The 24,996-nt window shown below is 39.9% G+C and overlaps 1 protein-coding gene across 13 annotated transcripts in view; it reads right to left on the bottom strand.

Moving 5' to 3' along the window:
- BBX (BBX high mobility group box domain containing) overlaps positions 1-24,996 on the bottom strand; it is a 274,818-nt gene that overhangs the window by 89,498 nt on the left and 160,324 nt on the right. For all 13 annotated transcript variants that reach the window (XM_045088295.1, XM_045088299.1, XM_004769116.3 and 10 more), the window contains 2 exons: positions 12,058-12,228; positions 6,226-6,465 (listed from right to left, as the gene is read on the bottom strand). In XM_045088295.1, coding sequence (XP_044944230.1) covers positions 6,226-6,465; positions 12,058-12,228 — 411 coding nt within the window. Of the gene's footprint in view, positions 1-6,225; positions 6,466-12,057; positions 12,229-24,996 lie in introns of those variants that run through there.

The following is a 24,996-nucleotide window of genomic DNA, read 5'->3' as shown; positions in this document are numbered from 1 at the left end:
CAGGGCTCTTCACGCTGAGAGTGAGAGGGAAACTTGTTTTTATCCAGGAACATCAATCATGGGCTATTGGTCCAATCTTGTAGATAAATAACCTCTTGCTAAAAAAAGAGGTTATTCCATTAAAATAAAAATTCACCTGATGGTTTCCATTTTTTTTCTTCAAAATTTCCAACTCCCAACTACCACAGTACTTAATTAGCAATAATAGTAAGTCACCGTTATTCAGTAATGGTTTGAATACACACTCTGTCAAGGTATTTCATCTACCTCATATATGACAGTGAAATTATTATATACCAAAAAACAATACTCCATTTATGTTAATCTTTTAAAAACTGGGTCTCAACATTAAATACCATTCTGAATCCTTTGTAAGAATGAAAATCTGGCCTTAAAAAGCACTTTAATGTAAATGAAAAACATATTAACTGTTCTCCAATGACTTGTTTTTAAGGCGGGGGGAGGGCACATCTAAAATCCAGTAATATTGCTAGCTATTATTATGATCTAGATTTTCTCAACAAAGTGAAAAGAGAATGGCAAGCCTGGTGAGGTCCAGGAGTAAGGAACACTGGAAATGTCTATATAAATAAAGACAGCTGACTCTGGCACAGATATATGAAATACCACCATGATTAAAAACAAACAAACAAAACACAACCTACCAGAACCACAAGGAGAGAATATAAAAAAAAAAGTATCTGATTTTTAAAAAACAGATACAGCACATTTTTTATGTTGTGACTCTGTAGGGGTGTAAGTGAACCCTTACATAATAAATTTTGAGACAGCTGTACCTCTTCACATGGGCAGCAGAAATCACATTATACAAGGGTGGGAAGAGGAAAGGGCGAGGCTTGGCAAGTGTCACTAATCTGTACTTTCTTAGTTTGAGGAGCTTTAAGTCTAAAACCATTCATTTAGATAATAAAACTCGATAGCACTATCTGATGTGAATTATTTTTACTAGATACTTCTAATAGGCAGAAAATTAGACTGTATTATGTGGCAGAACATGGAATTCAGTTTATGGTTTTGACAACAAAAATATTTTAAGCTATTCATGAACCTGCATAACTTGCATGCTAAAAGCTAATCTAATAAAAATTATATACTTCAAAAAGTGACTTGAATAAGCAGCCAGGAAACTGTTTGGTTTCACTATGGAAAAGTTATAAAGAAAAAACTGAGTTGGCTGTAGATAAGATTACCTAAAATGGTTGTAAGGATCACCATGGCAACAATAGTTCATTCTCATGTATAAATTTTTTTAAAAGGACAATTTTACTCCCCAATTTAGGTAAACCAGGAGAAATGTCAGTTTAATTAGCACTAATAAAAAAATCAAATTTTATAATTTCCTTTAAAATGTAATTTTGTTACCTCGGGGAAAAGCAGACAGGGATGGGGGGGGGGGAGACCTATCTGCATTTCTGAGAATGTTTTAATAAATTCACATGTTAACTAATTTGAATTGTAAAATGTGTAAGTTTTCTTTTTAAAAAAGTGTGTTCGCTAAGGTTTAGTGTTTTCCTTAAACATTTCATACTTTCTCCTTACAAAATAATTTAGAGCATGAATTTATAATTTTTCAAACAGTGCAAAAGGTAATTTTTATCTATATCCCTTGAATGATAACCAATTCTAAACTAATCAAGATTTACTACAGTAGCAACCTACAGGATACTGGTGTATTAGGTCCCTCAATCAATCCAAAAAATTAATACCTGAAACGAACACCAAAATGAATTTTAAGAGACTCAGTTTAAATTCTCCATGTATCACTCCCTGTGGGATCTATTTTTCATTAGAAGCTATGGTTTCCTTATAAAGTCCTTATAATCTTATTTGATTTGGATATTTAAATCTCAATGTTTACTAGCTAACTGGACTGGTGTTTCTGAAATCAAGTAGTTCGCTCATTGGGCTGAACGTCTCTCATTAGAGGTTATCAATCACACTGGAGTATCTGCCAAGTTAGGCAAAGGATATAACCGGCTTTGTTGGTTCTGGGGTTTGGGTGTTGCATTTCAGCAGCCCTTCGCTGTGTTAACAGGTCCTAATAAAAATAACTAATCACTTCGTAGAGAAGGATCAAATACAAACAAACTTCAGTTTGTTCATCAAGAAAATGACAAAAACTGCCACTGGTAGAGCATTTTAAGCTTGGTGGAATGCTTGCATATACCGCTGCCTTAACTGCATCTTACTCAACCCCTAAGAGGGCATGGCAGGCATCCTGACACTCTACAGAGGTGGGAACTCAGAAAGGTCTGAGAAGGGGGAAAGCCAAGCCTGAGAACTCAAGCTCTTCTACTATTAACTTGCTTCCTTGGATAAAGTCACTGCACTATTCTGGGCCGCAGTGTCCTCAGGGTCTTCATCTTTTGCTGTCGGGGGGGAAGAAAAAATCTACCTCCTGGGATTATTTTGAGGACTGAATGAACTAGAAATATTTATAGAAGAACCCTGGGCAGAATACAGCAATATTCAAAACTAACTATTACCATCTCAAAAATAAGGTCTAATGGGAAAAGTCTGCTTGTGCTGGGGTGTGTATTAGTGGGGATATTTCAGAAAAGGCTTTATGGAGTTGAAAGAACCTGTCCTGGGTGTCAGTAGAGGATTCAGAGTGGAAGCAGGGATAAGAGCAGGATAAGTTTCAGGAACGAGAAAGTTTGTTTTACCCTGAGCCTGGGATATGTGTAGGACACTAATAGGTAATGATGATGTAAGACAACTGAAGAATGGGGACAATCATAACAGACTTTACGTGTCTGTGCTTCTAAAAAACATCAAGCTTGGAATGAACTAATCAATCAATAAATGCATGCGTTCTGCCTTATGCCTCTCATCCTACAAAAAAGAACGGAGGGAGTAATATAAAGTCATTCAAAATTGTTTTGACTTTCCAGATCTTCTCCTCTCCTTGGCACCTACTCTACTGTTCCAGAAAAACTATATAGGTGATCTTCTAAACTGACTTGTAAAATGATTAATTCTGATCAGTAGTTTAAATGATAGGCGGAAGGTTTCAGCAATATCCTAGGCAAAAATGAAGATTTCTGTTCCTGTATTTTTAAGAGTGAGAACATACTACATTAAAGGGAAAAGTAAAGTTGCTCCTGCATCTCCTACCCTGCAATCCTACATCAGAAGTCAGAGCCTGGGAACATCCACAACCCTGCACCATCACGCGCATTGCTGAATTTAAAAAAATGACCCACATTATAGCCTTAAGATGGTATTTTTTACATTACTTATAACCAGTTATTGCTCTAATGAGATTCATCAGACAGCATGAAACCCTCATTCAACCTTCCCTTCCCCCCACAATGCAAATAAGTACTGGGCCAACAATTCAAGAAACTGAAAACAAATCCCAGAATGGCTGTTTGCGCTCACCAAATGCACTAAAAGATAATGAGGAGCAAGACAAGCATCACAGAAAGCTTTAACAGGTTAAAATAATAAACCCTTCCAGGCTGTATTACTGATTACTCACTTCTTTTAAGAAAATATCTCTTTTTAAGTATTCACCTTCACACAAAAAACTATCCTGAAAGAAGACTATGTCTTATTCCTATAGAGAACATAATCAAAATCTGGTGTTTAAAATGAAAACGTTACAAAAGTTTTAAACAAAAAAAGACTGCTTGGGTGAGAGAACCTTGCGGAGCCAAGACCTCATTCATCATTAGCAACCACCAACAGACATGGTACACTGAAGCCCCTCAACTAAGCTTTTTTTTTTTTTTTTTAAGATTTTATTTATTTGACAGAGGGAGAGATCACAAATAGGCAGAGAGGCAGGCAGAGAGGGAGGGGGTAGCAGGCTTTCCACTGAGCAGAGAGCCCATGTGGGGCTCGATCCCAGGAACCTGAGACCATGACCTGAGCCAAAGGCAGAGGCTTAACCCACAGAGCCACCCAGGTGCCCCTCAACTAAGCTTTTTGTTGCTAAAACTGACGTTGCAATGAAGACAGCACTATTAATACAAAAAGCACCAGCACAATGGCCTGCACCTTAATTTCAAAACCATGTAGTAAACACATTGAATAAGTCAGTATCACTTATGGCTAGAAACCAATTATATCATGATTTTGTAAGTGGCTGAACCCTCCACACCTGACTAGAAATGAGACAGCATTTCCTAACAGCAACTGTAAACAAGGCAGGTTGCAGGGTGGAAGACCCCCCCCCATATATGGCAGATTGCAGAGGCCACCTGAACAGACTTCATTCCAGGTGCCCCATTGGCAAATACTGTGAGCCTAATTAGTTAGTAAGAGATTTCCTGTATGAAAATAATACTTCCTCTTCTTAAAAGTGGCCACCTATTGGGTTTGTAAATTAGCAGTATTTAAGAAAAGGCAAACAATGTACTTGGGACAGGCTGCATGTTATCAAAAAACAGCAATTCAAAACTGAACTCAAGTGTTTAATTATAGGAAGCTAATGTGGTTCCCTATGAGGTTTCAGGTAATTGTTTATTTTATCACATAAGCATAGGACTATAAGAAAAATCTAAGGCTATTTAATGGGAAAATGCTGTTAATTACTATGATGCTAGCTGAAATCTACTGAAACATTTAAAATCATGTAGGTTACTGGAATTGATTTTAAATTTTCCAGATACCCAGGGGACCTGGCTTGCTCAGTCCACTAAGTGTCTGCCTTCAGCTCTGATCATGATCTTTGGGGTTCTGGGATGGAGCCCCACGTGGAGCCCCTAGCTCAACAGGAAGCCTTTTCTCTCTCTCCCTTTTCCCCTCCCCCACGCTTATGCTCTCTCCAGCTGGCTCTCTCAAATAAATAATATCTTTAACATTTTTTTTTAATTTCCAGATACCATAACATAGTCAAAATCCTATCTTTATTAACAGCCAACTCACAAAGTCTTATGTGATCATTAATTACATAACAACTAGGCTAATCATATACTCTGTATTCAAATATCCTTTAACACTGCATAAGAAATTTTTATGTTCCATGTTAGCCTGTTAAACAACTCAATAAAACCACAGCAATTAAAAGAACTATTTTTTCACATACTGTGATGTCTAATAAAATGTGTCACTTGAAACTCTGTATTTCTGTCCCCTGCTGGTTCTTTTCATAGAACTTAACCAAATGTTTGGGTGGCAGGGGTTTTCATGAGTCAAGACTGTTTGCAAGTTATGATACTGAAGGAACAATGTGAGAATTACTTCTTTCAAGTTTAACCACAACGCTATTGCTTTGCTTTTCCTTCACTTGCTAAATCCATTACACAATACGTTTTAAAAGCATTATGAACTCCCATTAATTTCAGAGTAATTCAAAAACAGACTGGTGGACAATTTTTGAAGGAATTCAGCCCCTGCTGTCAGAACTGATCCAAGTCCCCACTCTGAAGAGCTTTCCTGCAGGGAGTGCTTCTGCCTTCTGCACATGCATGCACATATCCTAACACATCATGTTTCACTGCCATTCATTCCTTCACTGGTTTTAAATTTTCATGCTGCACTACCTACAAAACAGAAATAAATCAAAGTGCATCTCTTAATAACTGTATTTATTACAAAATACAAAATGTTAGAACTGAAAGAGATGTAACTTTTTGCCCAATTTCCTCATTCTAAGAACATTTTAAAAAACAACAAATAAACAAACAAAAAACAGGCTGAAGCCCAGTGATTGATGTAGATACTGTAACAAGGTTACTTAGTGTTAGAACTAGATGAAGACACTTTCTTCCCATGACAGAACTAGAGTAACATAAGATTGTTGTCTTTACCATGGACATTCTGACAGGAGAAGCTGGGTTCCTAGAAACCCCATTCATAATAAATAAATAACTATTCATAAAAATCAGCCCCTTATATCAATCTGTAGAGTATACACAATGAAAAAAACCTGGCAAATGATTACTCTTGGCACCTTCACCAGCATCTGGAAGGTGGACTTGGAATTCAGAAATAGGAACAGCTATTAGGTTTACAGGAACCTTGCTTGAGATTTTGTATTTCTAACAAGTTCCCAGGTGATACTGATGCTGCTGGTCTGAAGATCACACTCTGAGGAACTTCAGGAACAGCTCTTAGGTTTACAAGTTAACACTTGATTTATCCCAGGATTCACCTTTGTGCTGTTACACCGTTAGTAGGGACTCCGTATCTGAAGACTGGAAGTATGGGATTGCTTGCTCACAGCCAACATAAAACCTTGTCATTGTAACCTACCTCCTTGGCCATGTCTGTATATTTCTGCTTTTCCTTTGGATCTAGCACAGCCCACCAATCAGCCAGTATCTTGGTAGCACCTCGGTTATCAAGCCTGGGGTGTTCCTGACGTACAAGGGAGCGATGACGTTTGCAAAACAAGAGAAATGCATTCATTGGTCTCCGGGCTCGCTGTTCTGGTGATTCATCATCAGTCTCAACAACATCTTGCTCTAGGCCATCGGCCCCAAGAAGTTGCACCTATTACCAACCAAAACAAAAGCCAGATGTTTAACAAATCCTGGACAGTTTTGCTTTAACAGTTAGTTTTGGTTTTCAAATTGTGTTTTTTTCTTAGCTCCATCTAAACAACTTCCAAATTGGAAAAGAAAATAATCAACAACCACTATTAGTAGTTGGTAACCAACTTACAATGTATTCTGCTTAGTTTCTATAGCAAACTGTGCATGTCTCTATTATAGCACATATTATTATCATGTTATGACTGCTTACATTTTTTTCCTCTCACTAACCAGTGAGTTCTTTGAGGACAAAAGCTCTTTTGCCTTTACAACCACAGCATCTAGCTCAATGTCTGGTATATATATAACATCAGTACTTCACTGCTCAATAAATATAGAAACCCATTCTGCGATATATGGGTCTCAAGAATAACAACATTCACAAAAAATACATGAATATTAGCTGTTTCTCCTCATTAGAAAGTGCTTATCTATAGTTTGTAATATGAAAATGTTTAACATGAAATAGGTAATAAAAATTTAATACAGACTATTCAATGTTTTATGCACACAAGTGGAGCCTCCTACTATAAAAATCAAAACAGACATTTAACATTATTTGAAGGAGGAACTACATAGTTAATATTCACGCTTATAAATATCAACCTTTCTTGTTTACTGAAATACTATGATGAAAGGAATAAATTCACCCAGGCTTAAACCTTCAAAACTGATTCTGAATCCTCCCTTTTCCTAAGCATTTCATTCAACTCGAGGTCTTCAAGAACTTCTACAAAGTGCTAATCCTGCCCATTCCACCTGTGTAATCGTCATTTCCAGTGTCCTAGCCTATAGCCTAGGCTTTCTGCTTCTGATCTCCTACACTGCTTCCTGCACATGGCTGCAGATACCCCTGATCACCGAATCTCAGGATGTATTAGGATTGTTAAATATCTTCTAAAGTGAAAATATGATCCTGTGCTATTTCTTGGAAACAGTGCAACCGTGAACAGAAGTCCAGAAGGCTTATTAAAAGAATCTCTTTAATTTCTTGTTTCACAGTTAAAATCAAGGATTGGTTTTTAGTTGTTAGTAATTGTTAGTCGTTGTTAATCTGCATTATATAGTAGAGCCTAAGTTCTTCAACTTGAGTGGGCAGTGGAATCCCTGGAGGTCTTGTTAAAACAGAGATTGTTATGTCCCATTCCCAGAGTTTCCAATATGTAGGCCTGGAGTGGGCCTTGCTTGAGATTTTGTATTTCTAACAAGTTCCCAGGTGATACTGATGCTGCTGGTCTGAAGATCACACTCTGAGAACCACTACTCTAAGGCAACCACATTCTTTTATACCATGTTTACTGGGCAACTGCTACAGAAACTTGAGGACAAATCACTAGCTTAATCCAACTGGGTATGTTTAAAAGGTCTCTTAAGTTTAAATTAAGTATGACAAATACACTTAATTAACCATTCATTATCTTCAAACAAAATAGTACAATGGAATAATCTTGAAGTCATAGCTATACGATTTAGAAATACATGAAAAATCATTATTGGGAATGAAGGCTATAGATTCAACTTCCCCATTATGTATACAGTTATTAGCAATGATTTGCATTTGGGGGGATTATTTATTTAGCATTCTGAATCTAAGAAGCTATAGAAAACTCAAGGCATAAAAAGTATATTGTGTAGGTTGAAGAAGTAATTACAGTTTTCCTTCAGAAAAGAATAACTTTTGATTCCATTACTAAATTATAAAACTCAAGCCAAGAACTAGAAAAACAAGATAAATAAGACAAGATCCTGGACGAAGGAGCTTACTGTTTGGGGAGGAAAGAAAGATATAAAAGCGAATGAATTAGAAAGCAGTATGATGATGATTACAAGGAACCAGTGTGATAATGAAGCACCAGTGGATAAATGAGAGCACACTGAAGTCTCCCTAGAAAATGTGCTGTCTGAGCTAAATTCTGGAAGATGAATCAGAATGTGTCAGGCAGGCAACAGGGAGATACAGAAAACTAGAAAGGATTAAGGCTCTATGACTACTAACTGATAAACAGTTCAGCAGCACTGGTACATCTAACATTAGAACACAGATCCAGGACATGTGGTTGTAGAAGTAGGTATGGATGTACTTTATGAATGTGCTCTGTCTTACTTTAAAAAAATAAAAATTTAAAAAAATCATACTTTTAATCCTATGAGTAGCTAAAGCCTGTTTAAAAAAAATAAAATCTAGGGACAACATAGGTTATCATATTTTACCACAGATAATTTTGCCAAATATGAATATTAAAAAAAAAAATGTTTTCGGAGCATCTGAGTGACTCAGTGGGTTAAGCGTCTGACTTTGGCTCAGTTTCATGATCCTGGGGTCAGTCCTGGGATCCAGCTCTAAGTCAAGCCTCTGCTCAGCAGGGTCTCAGCTTCTCCCTCTTCCTCTGCCCCTCCCCCTGCTTGTGCTTGCTCTCTAAAATAAATAAAATCTTTTTATTAAAACAATATATTATTTATCTATTTGACAGAGAGAGAGAGATCACAAGTAGGAAGAGGTGGGCAGAGAGAGGGGGGTAAGCAGGCTCCCTGCTGAGCAGAGAGCCCAATGTGGGGCTCGATCCCAGGACCCTGAGATCATGACCTGGGCTGAAGGCAGAGGCTTTAACCCACTGAGCCACGCAGGTGTCCCAAAAATAAATAAAATCTTTAAAAAAAAGTTTGTAACTACTACTTACTGTGAAAATTATTTCATTAAATTAACTAACCAAAAAGTAAATACGCAAATGAATAAATAAAATTAAATAAAAGTGAAAAACTGTTTAGACTTCATTTTTTCTTTCACCAGTGGCCAAATAATACCTTGTAACAAATCAACACAAATACCAGACCAGGGTATGGAAACCACAGCTAGATACAATGGAGAGCCATGGGTGGTTGTAAGCATAGGAAAGACATTTCTAAATCTGTATTTTAAGATAACTCCTGTCAACAGAATAGAACATGAATTACAATACCCAAAGTGTAAGCAAACCAAACCAGAGGAACCATTTAAGAGACTATTCCAGCTGTCCAAGTAAGAAAGGAGACAGGGCTCAATGAAGGCCATAATGCAGAGAAAGGGGAAATGAGAACAGAAAGAATACTTATTTATGACATAGAACTAAGAGAGTTGGTGTGCAACTGGACTTAACAGTTAAAAAAAGGAGAGTGCTGGGGCGCCTGGGTGGGCCAGTCAGTTGAGCATCTGACACTTGTTTTCAGCTCAGGTCTTGATATTGAGGTCATGGGATGGAGCCCTGAGTCGGGGTCCTTGCTCAGTGTGGAGTCTGATTAAGACACTCTCTCTCCATCTCCTTCAGCCCATCCCCTTTACTCTAAAACAAATAAATAAATCTATGTATTTAAAAAAAAAAAAAAGTAAAGAGTGTTTCTAGCTTCAGTGGCAAGACTCCTTCATACACAACAGAGAATGCTTTTTCTCCAATGAGAGAGATGAGATCGAGTGGGGAGCAGAACAATTTGTACCAGAGAGCCTAAATTCAAGGTGGCTGTCATCAGAGAAGTCTTGGTTGGGATAATGAACTGAGGTATGAATACAAGGAGGCAAGACTAGGAAAGTGGATGAGATCACCATGTGTGGACTAAGAAGGGAATTCAATCACTTCATTCTTTCTCTTATTAACTGTTTATTGGGCCACTGACAGGGATGAGGCACTCTTCTAGGTGGTGCAGGTAGAGCCATGAAGCAGAAGAGTGGCACAGACAGCCTTTCATTTGGCAAGGATTCCTCTGGCTGCTCTGCTGGGAAAAGACTGTTGGAAGGGCAAGAGCAGAAGCAGGCAGAGGCAGAACACACTGAGCTGCACCAGAAACGGTGGTGGCGTGGACCAATGAGGCCATGGCGGCCTTGCTAAGGAGAAGTCAAGCTGAGAACACACGTAGGAGGCACGGCTGAGAATCTTCTGATGGCTGGATAGGAGACCTGAGCAAAAGGAGAGAGACCAGGCTTCTGGACTGACCAACATGAAAGCTGGGGGTCCCCACTTACTGAGGAAGGGAAGATGCAGGAAGGTGCAATTCAAAGCTTCATTCTGAACACATACAAACTGAGGCTCTGACCTAAGATCTAAGAGGAGTTATCAAGTACATAGTTGAAACCACAAGTGCAGGGTTTAAGACAAAGGCTCAGATGGCGCGAGAAAGTAAGAAGCCCAGGGAACACCAATACCTGAGGGCAGAATCATGGAGGGGCATCAGTTGAAAGAAGCTAGGAAGCTGTGGCTGGGAGAGAAAACAGAGATCCTGGGACAGACAGAGGAGTGCCCGCTACGGGAGGAGTGAAGCAGGAGACCGCCTCAAGGACCACGGGACGGACACTGTGTCAGAATGATCAGATTGGGATAAACTTGGCAGTTTCCTCACACAGAATTAATAACACTGGTTTCTCTAGAAAAGGAGAGGAGGAGGAAAAGATGGGAAGTGAAGCAAGTGTGCGGGTGAGCAGAGGAAGCTGAAGGAGTCACTTCCGGCAGCCTCCATTTTCTATGTAAAAGAGTAGGAAAAGCTCAGTGAGAGAGACCATAAAGGGTATCCAGGTAAGACATCTGAGAAACAGGAAAAGCAGAAAACATGGTTTCTTGGAAGCTGACCCAAGCCTAGAACAAAGACTGCATGGATGTCAAAGGCCTGAAGAACACTAAATCATGTTTATAGAAGTTATAGTGACACAAACTATGTACTCACTGATTCTTCTAATGGCCATACATCTATTCAAAACCTGCTCTGTGCTAGGCGCCAGGTCAAACAGGAGGACATTTGGGGCAAGACTTTGCTCTTAACCCAGCTTACATTCTAGTCTGGCAAGAAAGACATACACAAGTACACAGCTAAATACAAGGTAAATGGTAAATGCCAGAAAGGAAACCCCCAAACTTGGAATGCACTGGGTGGGAGAGATACCTGCCACGAGGAGGTCCCATCTCTTGGGGTGGTAGTCCTTGTCCTGAAGGCTGAATGGGGCGGAGGCCAAGACTTGGGAGGAATGTGTGGCTTTCTAAAGTCACCTGCCTGGTTGTGTGACTTTCTAAGAACTGGCTCAAGCATGAGAAGAGAAGGGGGGATGGGGAAGACGGAATGACCAAGGAGGCTTGGTAGGGGTGAGGAATGACAGATGCCATGAAGGCTGAGGCAGAGGGGAGGGCCTGGGCAGCTCTAAGGCTGCCTTCAAGGTTAGACCGAAGTGGAGGGAGAAACAGGAAAAGCAGAAAACATGGTTTCTGAGGAGCCACGGGGTGGATGCCAGGGGAGCATGACAAATTTTATGAATTCCCCCCACTTCCTCTGCATTTGAGTATTACTATTATCACCGGAAAATCATTAGCTAATTGACAGAAAGACTATCGAAGACGGCTCTGTTTCTGTCTCAACTACTAGGAAGTACAGATACCTCAGGAGTCATCGGTATCTGCGGTAAAAAAAAAAGTAAGCCGAGTAGTTCAAGAGGATTCAAGTTACACAGACTTTTAGAAATGCATCATTCTCACCACCCCTGATCACTGTCGTTTCTGGAATGAACAGTCAAAACTTCTCTATTAAACAGAAGAATTACCTTATCAATATCCTCCTCTTCGTCTTCCTCCTCCTCCTCTTCTGAAAAGTCCAGCAGTTTCTTTGCTAGCAGTGGGTGCCACTGAAGACACTTTCGTTTTGGTCGTTTTCCAGCCCTTTCTCCTTCTGCTGAATGATCTTTATTTCTATTACTGCCTTTCATTACTGTGACCTGTGGTAAGGGAAAAAAGGGAGAAACAGAGAGAAATCAAAGTAAATTTGATTAAAATTTGTTTATTTAGCTTCCTTAGCTTTAATTGGATTACAGTTTTAATGACTAAAGTATCTACCAGCTCAGGCATTTACTGGATTCAGTACGAATTCTAAGTACATAATCAAACATTCATTTCACTTGGCTAAATGGAGCTAATAAAATTTGCCTTTTATGAAATCTACTTCCTTCCACTCCATAACTTCAGAACTCAAAACCCAAATAAAGCAGCAGGAGGATTACAAGTTACTGTCACCTGTTCACACTGACTCGGGGTAGGGTTGCTCAAAGTGGTGCATCAGAAGAACGTGAAGAGACGGTACCCAGAGAAGAGGTACTCCCAGAGGTGCCCTCCATACATTCTCCAATGGCTCCTCTTTTATTACAGTAATTTACGTGAATTTCGCATTCTACACTATGATAAATCTGAGCTTGGAGCATTATTAAATAAAATGAATATTTTGTAAGAGTCAAATGTTTTGGATTTTTAAAAAACCGTTTCACAAGATGACACACGATTTTTAAAAACCAGGAGCGTGCAGTCTCCAAGGACCCAGCGCATGAGGTCACGTAGGTCACCTAGCAAGATGAGCATCCTCTGCACCCATCCGTGATACAACAAATCGCAGGCATTCCTGCACCTCTCCATCCCATGGGCACCAGAATCTGGTAACACAGTTTTGCTGCCAGGCTTTTTGCTGTTGCTCTTCCCTTGAGAGGTGGCTGGCTCAAATAGCTAAGCAGTCGCCAGCCTATGGACGTGAGAAAATCTTCAGAAGCCCCAAATTCTATGTCACTTTTAGGTGAGTTTAAAAACCAAACAAAACAAAACAAAAAAAGCTTTTTCTCAATGATAAAAACAATACACATTCATAGTTTATAAAGGTGAACATAGCACAAATTAAGGTTCGTATTCTCCATCATACTAGCCCCACAGCCTAGAGATAAACTACACGTCAGTTTCGTATATGCATTCCCTCAGGTTTTTTCCTAGCTTAATAGTTCTCATTCATTCATTTTAAGTAATAATGTACAAATCATTGTTTATAAATACTCATGCCATTCAAATAATGTTATCGATTTACTGAATGGCTCATACGGACAGTTATAAACACAAACACAGTTGCTGAAATCACACAAGAGTAGACTTTTGGGTCAGTGTAAGTGTGCATTGGTCTAAATGCTTGCAAAGTAGTATCAATAAATTTGTTATGTCATGTTGCTAAAACTAGGATTTCATAAAGTTTCTAGATTCATCCAGTTCAGAAGCCTTTAAAACAATATAGCATAGGCAAATTTATCTTCTGCCTTCACTGTTTATGGATTTAGGGTCATGCTTAGGTCTTCCTCATTTCTAAATTTAAAAAAATCTCAAACAACTCCTTCCAGAACCTGCATGACTTCATTATAAAAAACAATTTTAATATTTGATCAATCTGTAACTCAGGAGATAGAGATTCTGATAAAGGAGATAAGGGTCTGCCTTATACATTTTTCCCCAAATAACTAGCCAAATTCTGCCAGTGTTATTTATTAAATAATCCAGCTTTCTCCCACTCCTTTGAAATGACACTTTTAACCTACATTAAATTACTAGATCTGTATACATCTATTTCTGAATTCTCTTCTGTTAATAACATGCCCTTCTAACCTGTTTGCCTTTCCTTTGACTAATTTTAAAATATCCTTAGGGACTGTAAAACTGTGTCTTTTTTTATATACAAATATACCAGTAAACATAGCCATTTAGAAATTTTAATTTGCATAAATCATGCTCATCTAAATCAATCCACCTTGACTGTTGCCATTTTGTAATAACCATGGTATATTCCAAAATAAAAATGTATAATGCAATATATTCAATCATTTCATTATTGATAAACATCCAGATTATGTCTTGTGCTGAGTAAAATCTTCATTTTAGTAAGAAAATTTTTAAGTCTTCATTTTGATAAAAATCCTCATCAATTTATCAAATGCTATGTCCAGTCAAAGGAAGGAGGGAGAGCAAAGAAAAGCATGTTCCTATGGTCTTTTTAGCAAGAAACTTCTGAGTATCTGAAATAAGTGTATGCTGCCTCAAAAGTATAGTAAGTTACTGAAAACTCTATAGGGAATTAGTTATCTGGTATTCTCTTAATCAAGGAACAAAGATTTCTTGTGAACTGATAGATAAATGATCTATCAGTTCACAAGAAATCTTTGTTAACAGTTTTCATTCTATCTACAAATAAAACTTGGCACAGGCAACCCAATTTCCAAAATACCAATGCTATATAGATAGAAAAGAAAACAGTTATTTTTGTGGCTTATAAATCACTTCAGGATGAGCTGCATGAGTGGCAATTAAACCCATATGGGGGTCCCAATATTTTATGAGATAAAACATTTTTTATGGCCTTTTCTTTTCCATTAAAAAAAGTTCCTTTGACATTTCTTATTCTTTTTTTTTTTTTAAGATTTTATTTATTTATTTGACAGACAGAGATCACAAGTAGGCAGAGAGGCAGGCAGACAGAGGAGGAAGCAGGCTCCCTGCTGAGCAGAGAGCCCGATGCGGGACTCGATCCCAGGACCCTGAGATCATGACCTGAGCCGAAGGCAGAGGCTTTAACCCACTGAGCCACCCAGGTGCCCTGACATTTCTTATTAAGGCTGGTTGAGTGCTTATGAACTCCTTTAATTTCTGGCTGGGAAACTTTACCTTTCCTTCAATTCTGAATAATCTTGCCAGGTAGGTCATTCTTCATTGTAGTTTCTTCCTTTCAACCCTTTGAATCTATCATGTCACTCCCTTTCTGGCCTGCAAATTATTCTACTGAAAAATCAGCTGATGGTCTTACAGGAGCACCCTCCTGTGTAACTAGTTGCTTTTCTTTTGCTGCTTTTAAGATTCTCTTTATCTTTGATTTCTGACATTTTAATTATGATGTGTCTTGCTATGGACCTCTTTGATTGCATCTGGTGGGGGCTTTCTATGATTCCTAGACAGAAGTGTCTGTTTCCTTCTCCAGGCTGGTGAGGTTTTCAGCTCTTATTTCTTCAAATAAGTTTTCTGCCTCTTTCTCTCTTTTCCTCTGGGACCCCTATAATGGGAATGTTAGTATACCTGATATTGTTCCAAAGGTCCCTTAAACCACCCTCATTTAAAATTTTTTTTTCTTTTTGCTGTTCAGCTGGCGTGATTTCCACTAACCTGTCTTTCAGATCACTGATCTGTTCTTCTGCATCATCTAATCTGCTATTGATTCCCTCCAGGGTATTTTTCAATCCAGTTACCATATTCAGCTCTGACTGGTTCGTTTTTATATATTTTTTCTCTTTGTTGAAGTTTTTACTGGGTTCAATCATTTTTCTCCTAAGTCTGTTGAACATCTTTATGACCATTATTAAGAACTATTATTTATCAGGCACACTGCTTATCTCTGTTTCATTTAGTTCTCTTTCTGAGGTTCTGTCTTTCATTTGGAGCATATACCTTTGCTTGACTTTCTGTGTTTGTTTGTATGTATTATCCATAGGCCACTTCAGTCCCCTGGTCTTAAAGGAGTGACCTTATACAGAAAGTTTCCTGTGGGACCCAGAAGCGCAATACCCCCTGGTCACCAGGCCAAAGTATTCCAGGGGTGTTCTCTGAGTGGGCAGTGTATACCCTCCTGGAGTGGCTAGGCTGTGATAGCTGGCAGAAGGGGCTGGTCCCCAGACTGGCTGGCTACAATTTCCTGCCATGACTACTATGAACACACTAGTGAGTACCTGACCCCAGTACAGATGACTGCCAAGCCTGACCACAGCTATGCCAGTGGGTAGGACTAGCGCCTGGTGTGGCTGGCTGTGAGACCTGGCCACAACTGCTGCAGCATGCTGGTTGGGGGGGAATGCCTGTCTCCCTGAGTGGCAGCTGCTTGGTGGGGGTTTTGATCCATGTTGAGGCTGTACGTTGGGTACAGCAGGGCAGGGGATGGGACAAAGACAGAGGTCTCTGCCAAGGCTTTTTGCTGAATGCAGGGAGGTAGGATCCACTGGACGGAGATGCCAGTCCTGGACAAGGTTTCTTGCTGGGACAGGAGCTGCCTGTGGGGGGCAGAATGGGTGCCACTTTGCAGGACTGCCAGTCCCAGCCAAGGCTGCTCATCAGGGCAGGAGCTGCTTTGGAGGGATGCCTGCTAGAGTGAATCTGCAGAGGAATGTGGGATGGGGGTTGGGGGTTGAATAATGCTTGCCAAGGTAGATGGAGAATATCAGAAATGGCTGCACAAGAGACAGACCTGCTAGGTAGAAAGGACGAAAGCCCCACCAGGGCTTCCATTCCCAGAGAAATTTCCTGCAATCCTTGTCGCTTTGGCATACAATCTAAAAGTAGTCAACAAATCTATCCTTCATGGATGGCCCTGGTATTTTCCAAACCCTTGTCTCCCTCTGGGTCTTGGAGCAAGTGAGTTTGTGCATGAGCTCTTAACAGCAGAGTCCAAGTTTTCTATAGCCCTCCACTTACCTACTGTTAAGCCCTGCTGACTTTTAAAGCCAGATGTTAGAGCTTGTCCTCCCAGGGCAGGTTCCCAAGATGAGCGGTTGCCCAGTGTAGGGCTGGACCTCTTTGCTCCTCAGGAAGAATCTCTGTGTTGGGAATATCCCTACTGTGTCTCTACCCTGCCTATTCTTCTCAGAGTGGATTTTTCTTCTTAGAATAGCAGAGCTGTTCTGTTAGTCTTCAGGAAAAGTCTTCAGAGAGAGTCATTCCATATACAGTTGTAGTTTGGGTGTGTCCATGGGAGGAGGTCAGCTCAGAATCCACCTACTCCAACCTTGTGATCCTATCTTGGTTTAGATTACACATTTTTAAAATATTAAAAGAAACCAACTGAAAACTATAAGCCAAGCAGCTATACCAACTGGAGAGGTCAAAGTGATTGCCAGTGCCTGGAGAAAAATATATCTTTTAGTCTCAAGGATTTTGACTATGCTATTTAATTCTATATGAATGTGTTTAAGTATATGTGCCTTTACGTATGTGTGTGTGTAAAATTTTAATATTCAAAGAGAAAACAGAATATCAAGAATAAAATTAATGGTGTATATATATGTGGCTTTGGGGTTCAGAATAATTACATTCAACATATGATTTTTTTCCCATGTAGGTGACATGTAGCCACTACAAATACTGTGTGTCTTCAGTGATAACCCCCCAAACTAATCTCTCCCTCCCAGAAATCCACTAGACTTGCTAATGACACCACATTTTCCCTTGAATTACAATTATTCGGGTATATCCTACCTCCATCACTAGGCCTTTTTTATTTCCCCTTTATAATCCCTCATTATTTACCTTTATATGAAACATCCTGGCTCACCATAACATCAAGATCAGTTAGTCGTGAGGGTTGCTACAAGCAATCATATGAACTCTTGCACTAAATAATAGTGATATTTTTAAACACTCAAATGGCTTCAAAATGAATCCCCATCTCTCTCATTCCCCTGAATTTAGACATTCTTTCCTGAGTAGGAAACAAAGGTGGGGGGTGGTTTGATCTACATGTAACTATGACACACAGGCCAAGCTGGCATGTGATGCGTGAGAACCACTGGGCCCCCTGAGCTGTGGAAGAAATAAGACCAACAGCCCCACGGCTGCACCTAGAACAAAGTAAAAGTTAAAGAAATCTTTTTAGCATAAACTAAAGATGAAAAAGTACACAAGTGAATTGGACATAATGTACTTCAGAGAGGAAAAGTATAACTGATGTATTGAGCATGAAATACCTCAAACTATAAACTAGATACTTTAATAATTTATAGTTACCTAATTACTTTTTAATTCCTTACAGGTCAGTTTTCACACTGTTGAGAGAAAGAGCTGGGGGGAAATGGTCCTCCTGATTATCACTCAGAAGTAATTAGAAACTAAGAAAGAAGAATGAAAGAAAAGAAAATGAAGAGCAAAGAAGGCAGAATTTTTTAGACTTAAACCCATCACTCCTCTTATTTCAACAATAAGGAGAAGGGTAGATGGCTTATTTTTGATAGTCACGGGCTTACATTTGTGATTATTTTGCTCCTAAACGCCCCACATATTATAAAGTTTGGCTTCTCGTCCTTGACCAAGGTTAAATTAAGCTAATAATATATATGCAATAAATGAAGAACAGGCTGACGTATTCAAAAGGGGTCATCCATTCTGCACTGCAACTCCAGAATCCCTGAAATCAGGTTATTTACCTATCAGAGGACTCTGTCTGAAAGACTCAATATCTTCAAGTTATGCTGCTAACATTATCAAGTGATAGAAGCTAAAGGTCCCTATCCAAAATACTTAATATTTATTTATCTTGTAACAACAAACCAATCCATGTGGGTCTTTCCTCTGCCAAGATGAGTGACTCTAATTAGATAATCATTGTTCTGAACTAAATACAAGTCAACTTGGTGATAAATTAGAAAAACATTTCATGTAACTGTATTCTTCGAAAGCAAGCCCATTCATGAAGACTTTTTGAGGTCAAACATCACGAGAAGTTTAAAGAAAAAAAATACCACAGAAGAAACAGTACAAACCAAACACCACATTTAACAGAAGAAAATTATGGAACATGGCAGACCTCATTTAGAATCGCGCATCTACTGTTAACTACTTGTTGTGAAGTTATTAATCTTGATGGTATTTCCTCCTATGTTAAAACAGTAACAGCTCTACTGTGTTAACACTCTATATACATTAATACCCAGCACAGAACCTGGTGCCCAGAAAGTTCTCGTTCTGTGTTAGTAAATCCTTCTTCTTCCCACAAGCTTTTTAGAGGGAGTATGGGATTTTAACTGGCAGCATCCGCTTGCTGAAATTCAGCTGAAGATGCTGTTCAAAAGAGAACACATGTCTCCCCATTTAACCATGGTCCATGTGCTTCCCAGATGATAGAATTCCCCAGGCTCAGAAACTGAAAAAGAAAGATAGAAAGTTTCCTTTCCTTTGTCTGAGTGATATACAGTCAGAAACAGTTCTTCAGCACCGTCATAAATTTTGTGAGTAAGATCCTCTCAGTCTTTCTATCATCTTGTCTTACAACGTTGGCAGTCAGTACACGTCAGCCTTTAAAACACTGTATGAATTTAATGCTGCCACAGGGGTATTTTAAGTTGTTTACTAAATGTCCAATAAAATCCCATCCAAATCATATTAAGGAAAACTCAGACCCAGTGAGACAGGGGAAGGTAAGAGAGGCCCATGAAATCTACTGTTAGACATCACACATTTGAACCCCAAGTAAGGCCTCTCCTGGGTCCCATTAAGACTGCAACACTTCATTTTCTCAAGTCTGCAGAGAAGAGGAAAAACAACCCTCAAGAAACAGTGACAAAGAGGTAGCTCTAGAGTTCCACACGAATTAGACTGACCTGCTTAAAATCTTCCTGCCAGGGAGTCCTGCTGCTTTAAAGACACACCTTGCTTCTATCTTTCCGCACAGGGGTCCTGCTGACAGAGCAGCTGGCCAACACCCCGGCTTTGAAGCCTGGCTAACCCTAACATTCTCCCATTTTCAATCAAAGTTCTTCTCATCCTGCAAGGCCCAGGTCACATATTCCTTCCTCTCTACAGCTTTCTATAAAACCTAAATAAAAATTCATCACCTTGTGCTCTTTGACCATACTTGATCGTATTAGGTCAAACACTACCAGTGTTTACAGTTAGTTTTATCTATGCCAAGCTCCCCCAGACTGCGAACTTCTGGAAGGGAGATGCCATGGTTTCTTCCTTTTCTGTCCCAGGGTGCAGCAGTGAGCCTGGGACACAACCTATCACTTCCTCACCTAACACTTTACCACACGAAAACAGCTTCCTGGAATGATGGGTTCCTATGGATGATCTTTAAAACAATACTAATACACAGCTAATGTTTATTAAATAGTATTTGCTATGCCTTGATATTCATCATCTGATCGGATCCTTACCAGAACCCTCTGAGGCAGGTACTACTATGAATCCCAGTTGAAGAAGCTGAGGGTTAAGTAGCTTGCCTAGGATCACATGGTGAGCACCTGAATAGCTCACAGTAGAATGGGGAGGCCTAACTCAAGAGCTCAAACACTTAAGGAGGAAAGGGGGCTCTAAGGTAAAGCCTTTATGGGCGTGCCCATTAGCCATGGGCTAATGTTCTATGGGCCATGGATATACCAAAAGGGCTGGAAAGTGAACACTATCAGGGTTCACAGTAGAAAAGCAAAGGGCATGCATATGCTGATGACTCCAGTAACGAATTAGATTAACTCTAAAATTTTTTGAAGATAAAAGCCTTACATGTGCTAATCTTTATTATTTATTGTAATTCTAATGACAATTCTAAACTATAGACAGATTAAATGAAAAACATCTCACTCAATAAAGTAATGCTCTCCCTTTTAGAAGCAATTCAGTCACTATTCATGCAAAGAGTGTCTTTAAATGTGCTCTTTATTGAAAAGCAGTAGCTCTTCAGCTTGAAACTTTAACTCTGTCAAGATGTTATCTATATGCTCTTCATGAATACTAATAAGGCAAACACTATTCAAAGAAGGGCTTAGCTGTACTGGTAGTGATGGTCCCTGTGCCCTTACTTCATGAAGGCATATGTATTTTAAGATCTCTAATACTTATGCTCCCTGACATTTAGTCTTAGGAGACCTTAATTTAACATGGTTCTCAGAATGCATGCTGCTCTAAGCTACAGAGAGAGACAATAGCTATCTTGAAAGAGATGAAGCACCAAGATGGGTGGCTTAGGAAGAAAAAACTGTTTACATACAGAATTCAGTAACAGGCTGACAAGTTCTCCCCTATATCCTTCAAACAGCCCACCTCTCTGTTTTCCTGTAATTTTATACTGATATTTCAGTTTATTTAGAAAGTCATCAAATTCCTATTTTTCAACATACCTAGCACGATGCATTCACCTTCTTTCAGTTTCTAAATTAATCATTTTTTACTATGTACTTATTACATAGTTAGGACATAATTATCCCATTGACAAAAACCTAAAGTGCAAGAGGACAAGCTCATGGGAGTCTCTCCCCACTGATTCTCAGAGCAGCCGAACACGTATTTACTGACCACCTGGTGAGCTATACGTTTTAAGTTAAGTGTTCAGCCCTACTTCCCGTTCAGCTCACCACCCACCTCTGCTCTCCGGCTAGCAGGCATCTGTCCTGCTCAGCACATCTGCCCTGTGCTTCTGTTCTCCCAGGCCTGCACCTGTACTCTATACTGCACCCCCTTCTCCACAAGTCTCTCTGAATTCCCATTCCTGAAAACCTTTCTTTACTTCATCCAGCTCGTCTCTTTCCTTCTGAAGCACCTTTTAGATCACCCACACTTAATGGTTGTGCCATATTTTTTGACACTTGACTGGATAACAATTAACATTTCTCTGTACAATATACATATAATGATTTCATGTGAATTCCTCCCACAAAGACCCTTAAACGTAATGAACATGCCAGATGCTTTTTTCCAGATCCGTCACAGCAAATGTCCCCATGCTAGATGGGAATAGATGCTCAGAGAATACATAAAAAAGCAAACACAGAAGCAATACTTTCATGTTTCCTAACTACGCTGTCTTTATGTTGTTTTGCTAAAAGGCAGAAGAGATATAAGACTGGAAAAGGAAATAGAGAAGGAAAAATAAGAACCTAGGAAAGGCTGTTCAAGGACAGAAACAGGTAAATTGACAAGGAGATGTAATAAATACAATGAAATCGAAGTCACCACCAAACAGCCATTCATACTGGTCTGAACACATGTTCTAGGAGCTTTATTTCCATCATTGGCTAGTTGTCAATGACTCTCATTACTCTCTCAAAACAGCAGGTCCTAGTACCTTCAGCCCATCAGCTCTCCTTCCTTTCATAATCCATCTGCTAATAAACCTCAACTCTGAACTTGTCCAGCCACATCTATTCTCTACATCTGCCCCAGAGTGCTGGCTGCTCCCCGGGTCTGATGCTACCACACAGTTTCCAATCCCAGGTGGATCTTCAGGCTCATCAGCAACCCTTTCTCACTTGTTTTATCCAGTCTTATCCAACCTACAACTCCCATTACAAATTCAGGTTCTCCTCAACCCCTATTGATGATGAATGAAGATAAGAGTAATAATGAGATAGGGTTGCCTGGGTGGCTCAGTGGGTTAAGCCTCTGCCTTCGGCTCGGGTCATGATCTCAGGGTCCTGGGATGGAGGACCACATCGGGCTCTCTGCTCAGCAGTGAGCCTGCTTTCCTTCCTCTCTTTCTGCCTGACTCTCTGCCTACTTGTGATCTCTGTCAAATAAATTAAAAAGTAAAATAAAATAATTTTTTAAAAAGAGTAATGATGAGATATATATGCATTGTGTAAAATGCTTCCATAGATATAATGCTTCTGTATACACTGCTTTCTTTGGGCCAGAAACTAAGACCTTCATACTTACTGTCTTAATTCACAACGAATCTAAAACGTAGGTACTATTATTATCTCCTCTTCACATATGAGAAAACTGAAGCACATATAACATACAGTTTGCCTCTTCAAGTTTACAAATTAACAAAGGTTTTTTAATCCCACACATTTGTTACATGGGTAGGACATAGTTACCACACTGGCAAAAAGCTGAATCACAAGAGGACAAACTAAGAGTCTCCTCCTTTACTGTCAATGCAGTGGAACACATATTTACTGGTCACCTAATGAGCTATGCATTATCTTTAAATTATATGATGTCCAAGATCACACTGCTAGCACCCAACCAGTAGAGCCAGTATCTGAACTCGGGAGGTCTGGCTTCAGAGTCTTATTCCTGACCATTATACAATATTGCCTTCTAAGAATGTTTACTACCTGCTAAACACGTTACATGAATTAACTTCTTTAATCCTTGATAAAACATGAAGCAATTAAGAATGACAAACCTTCAGCAACATGCCTGAGCCACTGCTGGGATTGGAGGGGGAACCTGGATTCAAACCTGGGACTTCGGCCCCCAAGAACTTTCTATCACTTCTCCATACTGTCCTTCCCACTATAATTCTATCTATTCTAAGAAAATGACTCTGCCTACTGGTTAACAGGAGGGTCTTCTTCCTATGTGTAAATTCTCCCAAAGCTCCATACTCTCCCAATTGTCTACCAGTGACAAAAGTTGTTTCCTTCTTCTTCTATCTTCTCTCCAAGGCAGAGATTCAAGTCAACTCCTTTCACTCTCATTATGTACTTTTTAATCTCCTATCCCACTGTGACCTTGGGCCACCCATGTTTTCAGTTTCTTTCTTTGATGAACTACTGATAAACTGTTCCTTTTAGTTAATACCTTCTCCTTCAGTCTATATACCATCTCAAGGCTAAAGCCCTCTTAGAATCCCCCTCCCTCCCTTTAGGTAGTCCTCTTTCATTTGGTACAAACTGGCCTCCAGCCACCAAACCAGAAGACTGTCTAACCCTGAGCAATGCCCCTAGCAGCCAAGATCTGGCCTGCCTGTACTAACATGGACTCTACACTGCACTTTACTTCTGACTGGGTTTCTAATTTTCTTGGTTCCAAACCCCAGAATTAATTTGTGAGAAAGCTCTCCAACTCATTTCAACTATGCCACAGGCTCTGCCTTCTCAACCTCACTCTTATTCACTCTCATATCTTTGATTTTGAGCCTGGCAGATAGAACTGGACATTCCTTCCCCTTCACATAAATTCCCAGAAAACGTACACGTATCTCTTTTTCTTTACCATAAGTACAAATCTTTGCAATGGCTTCTTGCCCAGGTATCTAACCTCTCACCCAGTTCTGCTCCTTCTGCCTCGTATATGCGGTGCACTCCTCTCCATCCCCACCACACTGATTCAGCAGTCCTGTCTTCTTGACTATAGTTATGCTGACTTCCACTGTCAACACCACAAAGGTCTGCTCAGGTTCCCTTCCTGCATGAATCTCTTTAAACAGTCCCTTAATGTCGTCAAGAAAAAGTCCAACCTTCTTCCTTCATTTAACACACAAGACTCTTGGGGCACCTGGGTGGCTCAGTGGGTTAAAGCCTCTGCCTTCCACTTAGGTCATGATCCCAGGGTCCTGCTCAGCAGGGAGCCTGCTTCCCTTCCTCTCTCTGCCTGCCTCTCTGCCTACTGGTGAAGGAAAAAAAAAAAAAAAAAAAAAAAAACCACAAGACTATTCCGTCTTGGTCTCTGCTTGCTTTTATGGCTTGGGTCTCCTTGCTCTGTTATCACCTTAAAAGTTCTGCCCACAGGGAGCCACATGTCATCACCTAGAATTTACCATTGACTTTCACCTCTCAGCATATGCTCTACTGTCTCCTCACAGAGGGCCTCAAATTCTGCTCCAGAGCTTAGCTTGGATCTCACCTCAGGCTTTTATGGGTCCTTTCTAGTCTGAGAGAGGGGCTCCCTAGGGGTCCCTACTGCACTCTGTACTTGATAAGCCACAAGGAAGTGGCCTGACTCTAACAGAAAACAAAGGCGGCATAAAGTTCATCATGGCATCTCAGGACCTGACACTGAGCAGGGAACTTCTGAGCAAATACTTGCTCAATGAGTGAGCCCCGGTCTATTCCCCGAAGTCTATTCCTACCACTCTGCACCCTCACCTCATGGCCACAGCTTCTTTTCTACATCCTCACCGTGTCCTGTCCCTTCTTCCTGCTCTGCGACCCTTCATCCCAGAAATTCCTAGCACCCACTCAACTAGCCTATGCAAACTGCCAAACCGCAAC

The sequence above is a fragment of the Mustela putorius genome, unplaced genomic scaffold (genome assembly GCF_011764305.1).
Source record: "Mustela putorius furo isolate JIRA1106 unplaced genomic scaffold, ASM1176430v1.1 tig00003834_pilon_pilon_pilon, whole genome shotgun sequence".
NCBI classification, from domain to species: Eukaryota; Metazoa; Chordata; class Mammalia; order Carnivora; family Mustelidae; genus Mustela; species Mustela putorius.
The sequence above is the reverse complement of the archived record's forward strand: the minus strand, read 5'-3'. Positions and strand labels throughout refer to the sequence as shown.